The following is a 19500-nucleotide window of genomic DNA, read 5'->3' on the forward strand; positions in this document are numbered from 1 at the left end:
TAAAGTAAAAATTACGATTCAATCACAGATGAAAGGCTTGTTAATATAAGCCATTACTGCCATTAGCTTATCGCTTCTGAACATATTAAAGGGTAGTTATAAATTATGATGTGGAAGTAGATAAAGTTATATAACGAGTCAGTTGCTAATAAAGAAGAGACGCTTTGCACGTAGATTTTAGTACGTTGACCCGCCTGTTGACATCTCTATTGTACTCGCATTATTATATTGCTGTCAACCTCGCACAGTGACATTGGCCGGGACAGCAATATAATAATGCGCGTGCAATATATATATAGGCATATAGGTATAGCAACAGGCGGGTCAATTTACGAAAATCTATATGAAATGCGTCTCTGCTTTAGTGAACAACGTGCACTTTGTGTGTCCCTCATATTGCTTCTTCGTATTGCTCCTCATATTGCTATTGCGAAGTCTCCGCCAGAATAGATATATATATACCCTTGTTTTACTGTAATATTTTAAGCGTATTGTTAACTGTTCATTATTAGTTTTCCTTTTAATTTAATACATATCACGTATTGGACTACTCTGTAAGTGGTATGTATACTTGATTATAAAAAATAAAAAATACTGATGTTTCAGATGTGGCGGGGCTGGAGGTGAGCGATGCGGGCGCGGTGGGCGGCGTGGGCGCTCGCTTGGTGCGCGTGCGCCGCGGCCGCGCCCGTCGAGTCGCCGCCGCCGGCGCCGCTCTGCGACCCGCTGATGCTACGACACCCGCCGTCTAGGCCCTCGGTGAGACTTGTTACAGATGTCGCCGTAATAGAGTTCGAAACGAAACGCACGCTCCGATCATGCACGTTGACGCCACAAATGTACGAGTACGATACGACGGTCGGCGAGCGTGTACGATGCGTTCTGTGGCCGAGGCATACGTTTTCAACTGTTAAGCTCACAGTACACAAAGGACCGTTGACAATACACAAAGGTACCGTTGTTTTACGACCCGAAAAAATCATGACGTTGGACTTCGCGACGTTCAAGAGTAAGCCATTTGATGAGAACCACAGTTGTAGCTGCTCACATGCATATGAATTACGCATGGTCATTGGTCATATTTTAAACAAAACCTGACCTAAATTTCATTCAACTGCTGTTTCATATCCGATCAATGTCTACCATAAAACTGAAGATCAACAAATTTAAATTTTCTTCATCAAAATCAACAAGTTTCTAATATCGGACGAATTGAGCGTAAAAACGAGCTTATTCTTCGAATTAAAAACTCGTCTGTATTCCTGAAAGACATTACATTTATAAATAATTCATCCAATTATACGGACGTCGCGAGGCGGAATGCACCAACTTAATTCCAACGGCCAAACTTGAGGAAATTAATTTTAAGCCAAGACGTGTATTCCCTTTACCTCACAGAGCTATACTATGATAACGCGAACCAGCGTAATATGACCTCGAGATCCGTATACGGTATACGTCACCGTGGAGCACACGGGTTTTTCTGAGTGTACTCGCCTGTGCTTGGGGTGCTCTCGTCCGCAGGCCGCGGCGACTTCTGGACCAGTTTATTTTATGAAGGGTCTTCGTTAAAGTTATTAGGCTAGAGCGGGCTTATCTGCGCTGAGCCGCTCGGACTGTGGCTCATCCTCTGAATATTGCTTTGATATCGTGATTTTTTTAGCGTACATATATCTACTTTTGAAGTTTGAAGCTTATTAATACATTTTAGCTTGTTAACAAACTGTATGTAGTAGACTCGGCACCGGCAGTCATCATTCCCATTCGCATTCGGGTCTTGCAAACGTGGCAATTACTACTACGGCTACGTAAGTGTCTCAAATGTATTTTTGTTAAGAACAGTAGGTACAGTACAAACGCTACAGAGGTACCGAACTTACATTTTTTACAAGACAACAAATCGCATAGCGGCATGTTGAATTGCACACTATATATTATGTTTTTTCATTACGTAAATACGTTCAACAACACGCAAATTAATGTAAAAACGAAAAATACATAGACATCCTATAAGACCTATAAGAAGAAACATTTGAATTTCATATTGACATCTTCCAAAAAAAATTCAATGCAAATGAATTAACCCAACTGCCATTTTTTGCAGCACAATTCATGTAGCATTACAATTACCAATATCAAAATGCATGCATGCGAACGAAATGCGGGTAACAGCTGATAAAGCAAAATAAAAGTCAATGCTCAACCTTTTCTAACCCAAATTGATGAGAATATTGAGAATGATGAGATTGCTTTACTCATACTAATGGTCGAAAATAAAATTTGCCTTTATGTCATCCGGGATCAGGGTCGGGTCTCATACAGGACAGGCACTGTAAGTATATCATCGCGTACCAAGCGCAGACGACCTAGTCAAGTCGACCAGCAAAATGTGACCCCGAAATAAAATTATATAATGCGTATTCGACGGCTACTAATGCATACACTGGTTTGATACTAAATAAACATATGCTGGCCTGCGACAGGAATATACGAACAGGACGCAATCCTACCCTTCTCCGGAAACATGTCGTTCCTACTGACTCCCTATACATGTCAGGAAATAAAACGCCCGAAGTTGTTTTCTGAGTATAATGACATTATGTCACGTGGAGATTGGAGATAACAGCTAGTTGATAAATATACGTAATGCACACACGTAACATATGATAACGATGTTTATTATATATGGTTTCATTCATAGTCAAACTAAAATCGGCGCTAAATCGCGAATGTACAAAGTACTTACTTTCTATCATATATTAAAAGAGTTATTTTACCATGGTAAAGGATTTCTTTAGCTAATTAATCCTAAGCTAAAATAATTAAGAACAGGTAGGTCACCTCAAAAATAACACAACACCTAGCGTAGGTGCTATATTAATAACAGAGAAAAATGTTACCCAGTCAGCCTTACTTATTAGGCTGCGTTTCCACCAGAGATGTGCGAGGATGCGTAGCGCGGGATGTTTGTTAAGAACCAATAATAACTTCTTTTACCTATCCTCGTTTAGCGCAGCTCTAGTTGAGACTATTCTATAACTATTGGTTCCTAACAAACACATTCCTCGCTACGCATCCTCGCACATCTCTGATGGAAACGCAACCTTAAAGCTGTTCTATCCTAGGTATCGTCTCCAATAAGTTAACTGTTAAGAATTTGACTGAAGAAATCTTACTCAGTTTACCACTGCTGGCATAGATAGACAAATCCGGTATCTAGAGTTTAACGTCAATAGTCATAAGTAACTATTGACGTTAAACTCTAGATACCGGAATTCCGATTTTTAACCGATTTAATAAAAATAGGTTCTCAATCCATTGAGAATTTCTTGTTTCTACCTTTTTCATGATGTTTCTTAAGCCGGCTGATGGACCGATCTGGAAAAAAATATTTTGTTTCATAGAATAGGTATAGATAGAGCAACAATAAAAATGCAAGGCTAACAAATAACAATGGAACCAGCTTTACAGTGGTCATTACGTTTTAGGAACACACTTAGTGCCAGTTGCACCATCCGTACTTGACAGACTGATTCACGTCACCCGGCGCGCCGCGGCAGTTTTCTATGAAACATTCCATACAATAAAATTTTGCGAACCCTTTAACAATGACAAACAGTTTGGTGCAACCGACCCTTAGTGAAATAGAACTGCTGAAGAACATAAAATGATGGCATGAAGTCGGTTCTTATATGTATACATATTAGATTATTATATACATAAATTTTGAATGAAAACTTTGTTTGTTAAGAACGTGCTGGAGGTAGAGTCAGCCGCTGCGCATGCTGCGCGGTCGCTGTCTGAGCTGATCGAGACGGGCGGCGCGAACGAGACGCGCGCGGCGGCGCTGGCGCGCTCTGTGCTGGCCGCACAGCTCGATCCGCCGCCCGACGCCGTCGCCCTCGGCGCGCCGCAGCTCCGCCTTGGCGTGCTCTTCGTCGCCGACCCACCCAGACTGATCATCTTTCAACAAAACAACTCTGCAGCCCTCCAGCAATTCTGGAAAACTTTAGCCTCTGCGTGGAACACGAGTAACGTCGTCTGGTCGAATGCCTGGTACTCGTGCGAAAGGGAAGACAGAGGCTGGTGGAGCGGCGCGGCTGCGGCGCGGGGATCGGGCGCTCTCCGCGCCGCGGCGGCGCTGTTCCGAAGAATGCCTGTTATGCCGTGCGAGGAAGCAATGCACGATCGCATGGGTGGGCCGCCGGCCTGCGATCCGGACACAACGGATTGTGAAGCCTTTCCGGCCTCGGGATCTGACTTTCAAAATATAGAGGTACATTTCCTACAGAGAGGACTGTTAGAAGGCCCAAAAGCGGGTACGTCAATAAATTACTAATCCAACACAAATTTTATCCCGCCGCAATTAATAAGAAGGTTCCCCACATTATGCTACATTAATATTACTTATTGATAGAAGCGTTAACGAAGGTCTCCGTTTCAGCTTGGACAAAAATTTTTTCGTAAGTATGTCCGGATTTTCTCCTCTACAAGTCGAAATTCTTAACCGAATGTCGTAAAATTTTGTGAGCGGTTCGATTATTATAATATGTAGATACAGTTTTCGGATTTTTTTGAAATGGCGGAGCCGTGGGGGTTCGCGAGGTCTACAGCTCACAGAGCCACTATAGTGATCGATATTGGTTAACTTTTTTAACTTACTGCCAGTAGTTGTTGACGTGCCGCATTTCTCGGCCCTCCGACAGTGATATTACTGATGTTTCTGGAATATGTGCATATTTAAGAATGCCTACCTAATATGATTTCATAAACTTGTTTGTTTTAAAGTACCGGTGCAAGTGCCGGCGGGGCTACTGGCACGAGATTGGCAGCGGCTGGCTGAGCGGGTCCGCCATCACGGAGCGGCTGCGCTGCGCGGCGTGCGGCATGGGCAGCAGCGACGAGGCGCAGTGCGACGGGGAGATCTTCCACGCCTCGCTGCTGGCCGTCAACCTGGCCGGCATGCTCGTGTGCCTCGTCATTGGCCTCATTATATTCAGAAAGAGAAAGTGCAAAGTAAGTAACTGTTGGATCCGCGAAGACATCCTTAAGGATGACTCACGCTAGACCGGGCCGGGCCGGTCTGCGTTACCGCACATTCGAAAGGGGTGAACTTCGTTTCCGAGTACACTGACGTATTATAAGCGAAACTCCGAAAGGGAAGCCATTAATTCCAAGCCTAGGGGTGATTGTCGGTCTGTATCCGTAGAAACGCACCTAAATGTTTATGTGAATTTTCCAGAGATCCAATAGATTTGTGATAATAAGCGGTAGAGTTAATTTGTTGGATATTTAAAATCTTACATACCTCTTTCATAGTTGCGGAGATAAATTCTGTGCCTCTGTCAGTTGCTATGGTGTTGGGTATATGCCATGCTGAAGTATGAAATTGTTTACAGAACATTTCGCAACCTCTGTAGATGTTTTAGAAACAAGGGGATATGCACAAACATATTTAAATAGTTCGCATTGTAACGTAAGAATGTATGAATATGATTGATTATAATTAACCTTATCTATATATTTTATATCCAGAAATCTCAACTCTACGACTACAATTAAATGAAACCGATTGGCAGATATGCTGGATGGTTGCTTATTTATATTGTGAAAATTATACCAAAGATAAACGATCTAGAAGTACCTATAATTATAGACAGTAGGTTATTAATTGTTGTGTTATTGGTTCCAGGCCGTGGCAATGTGCATGTGGACTGTGCTAGAGGTGGTGTTGCTTGGGGCTCTGTTGATGTATGGATCCGTAAGTAGCATTGGTACACGTATATCATATTTACGTAGCTTCTGTCACCAATCGGGCAATCGCTCGTCAACTTTGATAATGTACACAAAATTGATACGATCAATTGTTTAGGGGAAAGTCCCCCAGTGGCGGACTTTTTCTTCTTCTTCGTTGCACACTTTACAGAGTGTAAAGAGTGCAACGATATTGTAATCGCCATCCGGCGTTTGATCTCTTCTACGCAGCTATCGTTATTTGTTATCAATGCCCCTAAATAGACATAAGACTACGACTTCATGCAGTTTGCAATATGTGTGTGGCGGACACCCAAGCCTTATTGAGGAAAATTAAAAAGGTGTTCGAAAATATATATTTTTAAATAAAACTATGAAAACGGATTATATCGCGTATATTGAATTTATAATACATTCCGACGTTTCGAACCCTTAAAACGTCGTCGGGATGTATTATAAATTCAATATACGCGATATAATCCATTTTCATAGTTTTATTTCATGAGTAACTATCGCGGTAACCGAAGACAATATTATATATTTTTAAATATTAATTACTTTAGTCAACAAACTTTACAATCAAAATATAATAATACAAATGCAACTTCTACAAAACCTAATTTAAAATCGAAAAGTTAAGTTTAGTGAAATAAAAACTCATTCTTTGCAAGAGGCATCTAGTACCGGACGGGCTATAGACATTTCGAACCCCTAGCACCGGACGGTTTAAAAACACGGTTTTGACACCGATCACAAATGTAATCTTCTGAACATTCTGGAATGTCAAGCATAGGCTTCCTGCGCCCACCCATGGCAACTGGAGCACTGTATCCATCAGTCTTCGTCATAGTCTGAACATACTAAGGGCTGCTTCAACCAATGGCTGCTGTTTTTCCTCCGTTTATAACTTTGCTCTTCACTTGTTTATTTAGTTTTCCCTCAGCTTCACCTCTTTCTTTAATTTTTATATTGTTAGCTTGCTTTCTTTTATATATCAAATTTTGACTTCTTTCACACCTTTTCCGAACTTTTTTTTCTTCTCTTCCATTTTCTCTTGCCCGTTCTTCGATCTGAAACATCGTATGTATAAAATACAGCCGAAAAAAAAACATATTGACTTTTCGTTGTTACGGGACTACCACTGTGTCCAGTACTGAGGGATGGTTAATAATTACAATTATTTATTGTGTTCCTCAACTATTTCAATTATGTAAAAAAAAACTTTTATAAACTACGAAATTTAAGTGATTAGTGAGTTTATAAGGAATAAACACATCCAACTTAAGACATAAAATAGGCCGAAACACACCCGAAACGTATGCAACGCAGCGCCTTCCCTACAAAAACACAAAAAAATGCTCTTACACTTCTCACAGTCACTGCGCGTGTCACAAGCAATGCGCATCCCGTTTCTTGACATTGGTACGTCCCCCCGCGTCACTTTTACTTATCCTTGAATTGCTCGCGTTGTTAGTTACCGAGATAGTACGCGTGTCCGCTACTATATGCCGTCCGTGGTTACGGGACTTCCCCCTAAGTTTAGTAATCTGACGTTATCTTGCCGTACTCAATATTATCAAAACAGTGAAACTAATCTTTTGCACTTCATTTATCTGTTCGATTTTGAAATGAAATCTATATTTTAGTTAGATTTATCTTATCATTATCAAATCGTAACAATGTATTACATGTATTAAGTTATGTATTAAATGTTAGGTAATATTTTAAAATTCAAAAAAATCAATTTTTTTATTGTAGGTACACAAAAATATTTACAGGGTTGTTTAGATTTACTTAAATTAAACACAGTTGACAAAATGTACCTGGCATAGAAAAATACAGTCAGGTTACTCTGGTTCCTACACTAGGCTTAGCCTGTCTCGTAGGTAACCCAGACTCGAATGAGTTTATACAATTATTTAACATAACTTAAAGCCTGTAAGAAGAGGAAATAGAAAACAGAATTAAATTCACATTTTTTTACAATAAATTATTAAGAAACAAGCATTCTAAAACTATCTTAAATTCTATTCTATTGATTCTAACTAAATTAAACTTATTGGAATTTTAAAGTTAACCATCAGCGTGCGACTCGATCAAGTTAATTGTTGCAAGTGAATGTGTGTGTGTGTGTGTGTGTGTGTGTGTGTGTGTGTGTGTGTGTGTGTGTGTGTGTGTGTGTGTGTGTGTGTGTGTGTGTGTGTGTGTGTGTGTGTGTGTGTGTGTGTGTGTGTGTGTGTATGGGTGTGTGTGTGTGTGTGTGTGTGAAAAGAGAAAATTATTTATTTATCAACTTTTAGAAGTTCTTCAAAAGGATGGGTGAAGTTAGGCAGACGTCCACACGCAGGACAAAGATATCACGAACGCTGAGGACATTTAGATCGCTGTACACTAGTTTGGTAGGATATCTAATTGGTTTTCGAAGGAAGAAGGGAGAGAGGGGGTTTTCGATTTTATGATATAAGACAGGGAAGTATATATTAGTTATTATTACATATAGGTCAAGGTGTAAGTTTTGTGTTGACGGTGATTTGATTTTTTTAGGGATAGGGACTTGAAGTTTGCACTTTTCATGAGAAAAATTGACCCATTCATTTCCAATAGGTACTGTTGGTGGTCAGTTACCAGCACCATGCCTTAATTAAACACTCGTTGTACCTCACCTTGGCAACATTCCCAGTTTTTTTAACCGACTTCAAGATTTCAAAGGAGGAGGTTCTCAATTCGGTTGTATGTTTTTTTTTTTGTTTTTTTTTGTTTTTTTTTTTTTTAATGTTTGTTACTCCATAACTCCGTCATTTCTGGACCGATTTTGAAAATTCTTTTTTTGATTGTAAGTATATACATACAGATTGGTCCCGTTTTTGTCAAAAAGCAGTTCTGATGATGGGATCCATGAGGAATCGAGGGAACTCCTCAAATGTTAAAGGCATACATATAGTGATTTTAGTATTTTCATCAACAAATCAAGCACTTACATTTAAAAAAGTGACATTTGATGAAGTGGAACTGCTGATGATGATCAGAACGGAACTCTTCAATGACGCATAGTTCACAATAGGCGATTTGTCCTCTTCGTTATGTTTGTTAAGCAAGTTAGGTTTTCAAGAAACATTTTTGTCAAGCTCGAGATCTGATGATGGGATCCATGAGGAATCGAGGGAACTCCTCAAATGTGAAAGGCATACATATAGTGATTTTTGTATTTTTATAAACAAATCTAGCACTATTTTAAAAAGTGACATTTGATGAAGTGGAACTGCTGATGATGATCAGAATGGAACTCTTTAATGACGCATAGTTTACGTTTGGCGATTTGTCCTCTTCTTTATGTTTGTTAAGCAACTTAAGTTTTTAAGACATATTTTTGTCAAGCTCGAGTTCTGATGATGAGACCCACGAGGAACCGAGGGAACTCCTCAAATGTGAAAGGCATACTTATAGTGATTTTTGTTTTTTGTCAACAAATCCAGCATTTACATTTAAAAAAGTGACATTTGATGACTGATAATGATCAGAATGGAACTCTTCAATGACACATAGTTCACGTTTGGTGATTTGTTCTCTTCCTTATGGACCCAGACCTAAACATGGACCCGGACTCGGACCCGGACCCGGGTCTGAACATGAACCCCAACTCGGACCCGGACCCGGACCGAACTCTGACCCAAACTTGGACCCGGACTGATCCGGACCCGGAAATGCTACTAGAAAAGTGGGTTAGGTGGGTGGTTGGGTTTTGATCTGCGATTCTCACAGAACAGAACTGCTATCAGAAAAGTAGGTTAGGTTAGAGCTGTGACCCTTACAGAAACGAAATGCTATCAGAAAAGTAGGTTAGGTTAGGTTAGAACTGCGACCCTTACAGAAACGAAATGCTACTAGAAAAGTGGGTGGTTTTACCTCCTTTTCTACATTATTAGGCAAAAGATGCTGCCTTTTTTATTTCATTGTCTGGAATCTAAGAGTGCACCATCAACAATAAGTGAACTTTCAGCGGCATCCCCCATTGAAGTCGGTTTTTTTTTTCTTAAAAATTATTAAATACAAAAGTTATTTGGACCATCCTTGTAGAGAGGTCGGGAGCTGGAGTTATGCTTTAACATCATGGTTAGTTACCATAATCAGTCGCTTCCTGCTGTCTGTCTGTCCCTATGTATGCTTAGATCTTTAAAACTACGCAACGGATTTTGATGCAGTTTTTTTAATAGATAGTGATTCAAGAGAAAGGTTTATATGTATAATAATTTGTACCCGTGCGTGCGTGCGAAGCCGGGGCGGGTCGCTAGTAAGTATTCTATATTGTGCAGGCAGCGACGCAATACATGAAGGAGCCGCGGTGGCGCTGCGTGGCGGGCGCGTGGCTGCGAGAGCTGGGGTTCGTAGCGTGCTACGGCTCAGTGGTGCTGCGGCTGTGGGTGCTTCTGGCTGAGTTTCGGACTAGGAAGGCGCACCGGTGGACTCCAAGGGACTCTGAGGTAAGGCATTATACGTGACACATGATAATAATATAGAGAGGAAAGGGCCCCTAAACGAACGAACGAGACAACGAACGTCTAGCTTCTTGGAGTGCTACGGCTCCGGATTAGTGTTTTATTAAATTCCGAACTATATGAAGACATTAAAATTATACCAACCTGAAGTTTCGTGGCTTAATACTTCGGTTCTGTAGTGCTGCGACTATTGGTACTCCTAGCTGAATCTCTGATTAATAAGTTTTTGGCAAAAACAAACATTTTTGGTACAAGCTTTTATCGCTGACTGTACTTTATTTTCCACGTGCAACTAATGCTCTTCGAGACAATTCTAACAACCCCAAACACAATTAGATTGCGTTGTTTTATCACAGAGTTCCCATGGCCACCTCCTGTCTCCATCATCAGATCAGCTCCATGTCATCATTATATTGCAATGTCATCCGATTTACATATGCATGCAAAATTAAAGATCAGTCGGAAATCGGGTCAACTTTAACTTCCAAGATTTGACCCGCACTAACTAATAGGGCAAGTTAAATAAAAGCTTGTAATAAAAAGGCACATCGGTGGAGTCCCAGGTTACAAGCTTACAAACCACAAACAACCGTGATAGGACATTGCCAGGATACGAGTATTTGGCCGTGCTGGAATTATGGATTACAGATCTCAATCTGGTTGCCACGGCAAACGGATGCGTGTTACTGGTTTATCATACAAGTTGTTTTGCCGATAAATTTGTGTACTTTGCAGGTGCTCCGAATAGTAGGGGCAATGCTCTGTGGCGCCACGTGTTATTTAGCAGCCTTTACTGCGACAGCGGCGTGTGAGCGAGAAGGCTGCACCAATGCGGCTTGGCATCACGTCACCGCTGGTGCTGAACTAGTGCTTCTAGCCGCTGGAGCTAGGCTCGCTTATGCGGCGAGGAACGCAAATGTGCCCTTCCAGGTAAATATATAGATCTTAAAAGTGATTGCGATAAAAAGCCATGAAGCACAAGGTTATAGACGGAATAAGCTACTACGCCACCCGTTTACGGCTGAAACGATACTAATAATGAGACATGGTCCCATGTAACTAAACTAGTGCTGAACCGCTTCTTAATGCTGCGACCCGTTTTGTGAGCCTCATACCCAACAATAACAACGATTCGCAAAAATAGAGGGAGTTAATCCCGCATTAGTTACAATCCACAAAAGACGATATAATATGCGTTTTGTTGTATGCAGGAGCGCGGCTGGCTGGCGACTGCGCTGGCATGCGAGTTTTTTAGCGGGCTAGCGTGGCGCGGCGCAGCGTTGGCAGGCGCGGCGCCCGAGCAGGAGCCGCTGGCCGCCACGGCGCGCGCGCAAGTCTCCTCCGGCGCCGCGCTGGCGTGCGTGCTGGCGCCGCGGCTCTGGCATGGATACCGCGCAAGATCGCTTGCGCAGGAGGTAAGAATATAATACAAACTACTAGACAATTGGATGGAAATCAGCTTGGTTCGCCTCTATTTTTGTAGGGTTGAGAGAAAGTTTATGGATGCAAAGGAAATTATCTTCAAAAACTTGGTCTCAGGTGTCTCGCAGAGGCCCAGCAGAGGGCTTCGGTGTAGAAGGTGAAGAGGAGCCCACATCTGAGGAAGTGAGAGCCGAGCTGAAGCGGCTCTACGTGCAGCTAGAGATCCTAAGGAACAAAACGCTCCGGCGGGACAACCCTCATATCAGCAAACGCAGGGGGGGACGCAAGCCGCCGCACAGGCGGTTTTCCTTACAGGTATACTTGGTACCGGGTTGATATACTTGTAGCATCATATCAGGGCTGGATTATCCATTGAGTTTTTATATCGCTGTAGTTCTGACTGGTAAACTATCAACCAATGGATATAGAGTATAATCCGACTCTGAGACACATCATTATCAACTTTAACACTTTAAATATTAGCACAAGTGCAAGTGCTACATGAAATAACATGTATTACTCCTTTCACCGCGCCATTATAGCAATAAGTGCTTACATAATGAGCTTATGATATGAGTAAGCTTAAGTAGGTATTGTCAATTTGAAATTTCATACCATTATCAATGTTATATTATAATTATATTACACCAGCGACCCGCCCCGGCTTCGCACGGGTTACACAAAACCTTAACAAATTATACACCTAACCTTTAACACCTTCCTCAAGAATTACTCTATTGATGGGTGAAAACCGCATGGAAATCCGTTCAGTAGTTTTCGAGTTCATCGCGAACATACATACACACAAACAGCCAGACGCGGGGGGGACCTTGTTTTATAAGGTGTACCTAGTGATGGAACCAACAGACGGACATCCGATAACGACAATTTTGTCAAAATGATAAACATTTGCATCAGCAGAACACTCCCATCCCATACCTAACCAATGTATGTTAACGTGTGTACCTACCACAACAACCTACCACTAGTACACCCACACGAGTAGGCATGCAATAAGCAAGACCCTTAGTTACTAATACCTAAAGGGGCCCACTGACTATTAGTCCGCCGGACGATATCGGCCTGTCAGTTGTTCGGAACTGTCAAATTTTTGTTCTAACTGACAGGCCGATATCGTCCGGCGGACTGATAGTCAGTGGACCCCTTAATACATACTACATCATTAACTACACACTTAGTTATTCGTATATCCTGTATTTCTGCATATTATACCTACATACATGTATTATTTAGTAGGTTTTTTCCCAAAATACGTACTCGTACTCGTGACAACCTTTATACAAACCTGCCGACATATATATATACATTATTAAATATATATATATGTATATTGTATATTCTTGAACAGTACTTACGCGATACCTCAACCCTTCTGTATCGGTGTTCTCTATCTTCATTGCCATTAATTGAATGTTTCATCTTCCATCCCACACCAACTTTAGAAAAAGGGCAGTCGTGAAAAGGTAAGGAAAGGTGTGATAATATCGCATGTGCACTGACGTGGAGCACCCGCATGCCCCTCGGAGCCGCGCCCCGCCCGCCCCGGCGCCTCACCCCTGTCCGTCTGCAATGTTCGGATGTCTGCTTTATCTGTGGCCGGGTCCCCAGCTATTGGGCACCCGGCTCTCCGCTCGAAACTATCCGTTTTATCTTTCAATCGAAATTCAATGATTGAAATCATAATAACGGATGTTTTTGTTCGCTATTTCCGCCGTTCGGCTTGATCTTCCTTTGAGCGTCTTTCATCACGCTGACGTTTGTTTGTAGAGATTAAACCGATGCTACACGAATAAGTTATGATTCACGTTTCATCCTGACCTGCCTAAATGCACTTGATATTACAAAAGCGTGTTGAGTTTTGTATCTATTAGTGTAATAATCAAGCAATAAGTTCTCAGTACTTACCTAAAACGCCAGTTAAAAAATATCAAAATGTCTCAATTAGCTACATGGATGAATTTTTTTGCAAAATATGTCAATCGATTCTACTTCCCGTGAGTTTCACATGTTTCTAATGAACCTACTATCTACTTAAGGATAACTCACGCTAGACCGGACCGGGCCCGGGCCAAGGCGTCCTACGCGTCATTTTCTATGACGGCTCATCGGTGATCACGTGGTGCTTTCCATTGAAAACGAAGCGCCGGAAGCTCCGGCTCCGCCCCGGCCTGGTCTAGCGTGTCATCCTTTATTGTACCCCATCAGAACTTTCCAAATTGTAAAACATAAATGTGGGGCGCGCACCGCGAGTAAGAACGCCCCCTTCAAAAAGCGCGAGGCCTGTGAGCCTGTGACGTTCTGATTCTGACGTTGGCCGTCCTGCTGGAGCCAAAATGTATCCATGGAAAGTTAAATTCCGTAAAAAAATGCGTGAAGTATATAGATGCCATGCCATGCATTTTATTCTCATTATAACACAAGGAATATAATAAAAGTGTTTTCACTTCTCACGCTCGTATAGTTCGACTTTGTCGTGCGTAGACAACGTAAAGTTGCTTATTATGTTCCAGAGCATAAAGTAAAATCATCTATTATATCCTTATTGACTTAGCAATAAAGTCCAAAATCTGCCATACAAACTGTCAGCCCTGCCGGCGCGCTCCCGACCGACGTGCCCCGCGCCTCTGATCGGCCCGAGTACAATTTTCTTTAGTCTTGAATTAATACGGTAAAATAACCTACAATATTGGATATTTCTGTATATTCTACTCACAATCGAAGTATAAAGTAGAGTGTATAACTCAGACATAAATGTCCATTTTTATCCTCGACTAGGTATATTGGTAAATTGGTATAAATTGAATAAATTGCCTCGGATAAAAATGGTTCGCTTTAAGCCCTACTATTCACCACACCAGCTGGTAAAGGCTCTCTTGATTGTTCAAAAACTGATAAGAAAGTTGCATTTTATCCACATGTGAGGCAAAGTAATTAAATGCAAATTTTGAGTGTTTTCCTTATGTTGGCTAGTAGAATTGACTTTTAAAATTGAATGATGATTTTGAATGATAAATATTTAATAAAGTTTATTTGAATTTGATTTGGTTTGATTTCATTTGATATTTTAAGGTGAGTAGGTATTTTCCTCAGATTGGTGTGGTGAAAAATTTCGCGTTTCACTCGATGGCAAAATTTGTTTAACCTTCGTGCCTTGAAAGCTATCAATATTAGCACGAGCAGTTAAGCAACAACTTTGCTTCTTGTAAAACAAATAACTATTTCATGCATGTAGCTCATTATAAGAAGATAAAGGTTCAAGGTTCAAGTACTTACTTAAAATAGTGCCAAGACTAATTATTATTACATGATACCATACCATATAATACCATCATAATCTTCAAATGGTAGATTGAGTGAATTGAGCCTATGACTCAAACTTTTGAAACTCTACTACGCTTAATTACACATACCGATTGTTAAAAGTCAACACGCTTCAGTACCTGTCATTGTCGATGGCTCTCTAACGAATGGTTCTATGTCCAGGCGTTGCAGGCGCGGCGAGGCGGCAAGGGCAAAGCCGGCGGCAGCGCCAGCGTCGTGGAGGCCAGCGAAGCCGGCGACGCCTCCCGCACACCCGAGGACTCCGTGTGCTCCAACGAGGGCCCCTCGCACTATACCGACTGCGACCAGACGTGATCCCACCGCCGCGACAGGAACTCGTCCAGTCGCTCCACGGCCAACGGCTACGGCGACCAGCTGGAGGTTTGAAGACTCGGGTTGCGCATCACCGTGTGTTGGTTCAAAAAATTCGAACAATTGCAAAAAGTTGGTGCATGGTTGTACCTATTTCACTTATTAATCGTCTAAGTAAGTACCGCTCGACCTGCGTTTCGGCAACTTTAATTAATGATTCTTCTCTCAATGTTACTCGACTAAAATGAATGCGATAAATATTGCTACGAGCAATAAAATCATTTACCAAGTTACCAACGCAACAATTTGGATGCGTTTATTGAAATTGTAATCAGAATATTGAGCTTATGTCTAAAAACATTTTAGAACATAAATGGGGCATTTTCTATGAAAAGGGACCTAATTGTCGATGGCGCTTACGCCGCACAGCGCCGATCGGCGTTGTATTTATTCGTTGTTAATAATGGCGTAAGCGCCATCGACAATAAGGTACCTTTTTATAAAAATACCACGAATAAAGCTCATAAAATGAGCACGGCATTGAAGCCTGTACCTAAATGTTAATAGTATTAAATAGGCAATCCTATGTAAAGAAAGTGCCCATTCTCCTCAAAGAGTTGGGCCCGTTTCTATACGAGGTGTATGGCTAATCGAGTAAGATCATGTTGGATAAGAAAAATAGGAAAGTGGCCGGTAGTTTTCGTATGTGTTGCCTTTAGAGCGGAGTTGATTGGTGTATTAATAGATGAACCACGTGGGATCGATCCTTTTCCAGAGCAATAATTTGCCTAATCTCTGACCATTGATGTTACTGTAAATTATTCGTTTCTAAGTTGCAGGTTGCAGGGCATTCAACTCGGAAAAATATCCTTACATGCGCTAGGTACCGTTGTTGAATGAAAAAATGTCACTGTGGTCTGACGAATTTCAAAATGTTAATTCTGCTGTGACATCGCCACTTTATAACATAAGTATAGCCACTTCTGTCACCTTCACGAGTCTAATTGACCCCAGCGGTGGCGGCATGGTTCCACTTTTATTGCCTGTCACTATGCCTGTCACTTTCGCACTGACATACTTGTTAGAACGTGACAGGCATTGTGACAGGTGATAAAAATGCGACCGTGCTACGGCCGCTGGTCGAACCCGCTGAAGTACTTACTAGGGTAAGCCGTATGATAGTTATTGCCCATAACCTATGATGATTGCCCGCATTAAATAAAAACATTGTTATACGCGTTAACAGTTCAAAATGTTTTTTTTTTAAAGACAATGGGCCGCGGCAAGGCAGGCAGTGATTTTAGAATCCGCGCGTTTAAGCGTGATGGATTGATATTCAAATGTCTAGGTCATCTAGGTGTCATATTATACTACCTACTCTCGAACTCACTAAAGTAAAGTGGATGAATGTAATCAAACATAATTAGTGCATCAAATCCATAAACAAATTTTATTGGTTTGCTGCGATTAAGGAATTGCGTGCCTTTAAGTGGATATGATTTATTTGTTCTACTGCTAACACATGGTGAAATCAGCAGAAACAAACCGAAGCAATATAGCAAATAGGAAAAATGTTCATACAGTTTTTTTTTATCGCGTTAGTTATTCTAATGGTCCATAAAGCACAAGCAATACGAGTTTCTGTTTTAGTTACTCGAGTAGGTACAAACATAATAATATATTAAATATATATTAAATATATATTAAATATATTAATAACATCGACATGTTCACGGAGTGAAACATGTCGAGCGTTTTCGACTTAAAACACGTGAGTGACCCGTTATTAATATATTTAATATGTCTATGTCTCATGGAAGTTTCGTAATAATATAATAGTTTTATAAGTTAAAATGTGATTCTAAAGACCAAACGAGACCGCTAAAGTAGATATTAAATCATTAAGGTATAGGGACTCGAACATTCCAGCTCATTCTCAAACAGTTATGTTCTGAATGCGATTGTTGTCAGGCAAAATATATCAATAATAGGTTTTTGATAATTTTAGGTTAAGTATGACATGACTTATAAATAACCAAATAAGACGTTAATCTATTAAACTGCTTATTTTCTAGTCCATCACAATGCTTATAGCTATAACAAAAAATCTCGATCTTCTAAAAACATATGAGTCAAATTTGTTTAATATATTGATAATATAATATTTGTTGTTGTACTTAGACCTAATTTAAAGTAATTTTTCGTTGTAAGTGTTGACTTGGTTTGTAAAAAATTGAATTTCCTACCTAATAACAGCAGCGTAGGTACAACCATCCTTGTTAGGGTTCCGTACCCAAAGGGTAAAAACGGGACCCTATTACTAAGACTCCGCTGTCCGTCTGTCTGTCTGTCACCAAGCTGTATCTCATGAACTGTGATAGCTAGACAGTTGTAATTTTCACAGATGATGTATTTCTGTTGCCGCTATAACAACAAATACTAAAAAGTACGGAACTCGGTGCGCGAGTCCGACTCGCACTTGGCCGGTTTTGTTGTACTACATGGCGTCTATTTATTTCTGAAGCTGAATAATGTCAAGCAACGTTTATCGATAACTGCCTCAGATTCTGGACGTCGAGGAGTATTATTTTAGATTTAAGAATATGAAAGTAAAATGAAATAAATGTTAAGGGTCCCTCTCGCAGTAATATGTGACGCTCTAAAATTTGTTTCACGTTAGTATCATTTTTTTAGTCTTAGAGCGGTGTCGCACTACGTCCAATCCGAATCCGATCCGAACCAGTGAAAATATGGTCCGAAGTAGCCGTAGAACTATTTCTATGGTAATTTACGCACTACGTCATCCGATTTCGGAAAGAAATCAGACGGATCTAGTTCTACGGCTACTTCGGACCATATTTTCACGAATTCGGATCGGACGTAGTGCAAAACTGCTCTTAATATGCCTCTTTATGATAAACACGGTATACACCCAAGTATTGTAGGTATCCAAATGATATGTAAATTGCTGTTAAGTGGGAACACATTTAAGATATGTATGTAATTTTGTTTCTTAGAAAATTAGGACTCTCGTGTCCAGTTGTTATTTTATTTAAAACATTTTCTCTAAATTATATTGATGGGTAATGGATAGCGCGGGTGTTATATAACTATAGATATTTGTACATATTAGAGTACCTAAGTGTTCGACATTACGTGTGCGAAGTCTGGCAGTTTGTTTGTGTTCCGTTGAGCTTTGTTTCATGTTTGCGAAGCGCGAGCGCGTATATTTGTGATACCGAGTACTACTCGGCATCACAATATACGTGCAATAATATATCGATTAATATATTATTTATTAATAAACCACATGTTCATATTTGGTGCTGTTTTATTTTTCTGAATGATAGGTAATTCGCAAACCTTTATTTCAGATTCACGTCTAAAATGGTACCCGTAAAAGATGGGTTGATCGACATATGCGCAAATTACATTTGATTTAGGTACTTCTCGGGTTCCGATTGAGTTAAAAACCATTTACCTACCTAACTTCCGTGGCAATCGGCAATTCGGTAAAAAGCTCGTCTGTTTCACTAATATTTCGCGTCTACATTTATCCAGTCTATACTTATATTATGTAGGTTTCCAGTAGTTATGGGCCACATTAGTTATGTGAACTGTCACCAATAGCCAGGCAGCGCCACACTTAGGTACCTACATTTCCGTCACTTCCATGGCCCTGCGTAGCGGAGCCTCTACGGGGCCACGCGGCGCGTCAAAACCGCTCGTAGCAGTCGTAGCCTCTATCCAATATAGTACAGCTCTTATTATCTTAATTCTTAACAATAAAGTCGCGTCAAGATCATTTTGAACACCTGGCCCGCTTATCAACTTCTGCTGATTGTTCTATCATCTACTGTTTGACGTCAAAATTAATGCATCCATTGCTTCTCCTCCTCTGAATGAGTTTTTGTTTAAATTAAAAATAATTTACTCAAAGCGGAAATACCATAAATTGTACTAGATTGATATCGTTTTTCGGTTTATCCTGGAAAACAATTATATTTGTGATATTTGTCTACACTATAGGAAACAACCATAATCACCCTATTTATCTCGATAGAGATCTTGATTCCTTAGACAATGTATGTCCAGACTGATTTGTGGTATTTTTAATGGACTTTCTATTGAGCGAACTCAAGGCTTCTTCATAACTAGAATAAGTTCGATTGCCAAT

The 19500-nt window shown here is 40.6% G+C and overlaps 1 protein-coding gene across 1 annotated transcript in view; it reads left to right on the plus strand.

Annotated features, from left to right (window-relative positions):
- Window positions 1-15717, plus strand: part of LOC134740763 (G-protein coupled receptor 179) — a 52415-nt gene extending 36698 nt beyond the window's left edge. The window contains exons 2-11 of the mRNA XM_063673363.1: window positions 607-759; window positions 3752-4276; window positions 4789-5016; window positions 5693-5761; window positions 10065-10232; window positions 10983-11177; window positions 11459-11662; window positions 11787-11984; window positions 13133-13153; window positions 15174-15717. Coding sequence (XP_063529433.1) covers window positions 631-759; window positions 3752-4276; window positions 4789-5016; window positions 5693-5761; window positions 10065-10232; window positions 10983-11177; window positions 11459-11662; window positions 11787-11984; window positions 13133-13153; window positions 15174-15326 — 1890 coding nt within the window. The 5' untranslated portion in view covers window positions 607-630 and the 3' untranslated portion in view covers window positions 15327-15717. The remainder of the gene's footprint in view (window positions 1-606; window positions 760-3751; window positions 4277-4788; window positions 5017-5692; window positions 5762-10064; window positions 10233-10982; window positions 11178-11458; window positions 11663-11786; window positions 11985-13132; window positions 13154-15173) is intronic.
- The last annotated feature ends 3783 nt before the right edge of the window (window positions 15718-19500 follow it).

The sequence above is a fragment of the Cydia strobilella genome, chromosome 4 (assembly GCF_947568885.1).
Source record: "Cydia strobilella chromosome 4, ilCydStro3.1, whole genome shotgun sequence".
In the NCBI taxonomy this organism is placed as follows: domain Eukaryota; kingdom Metazoa; phylum Arthropoda; class Insecta; order Lepidoptera; family Tortricidae; genus Cydia; species Cydia strobilella.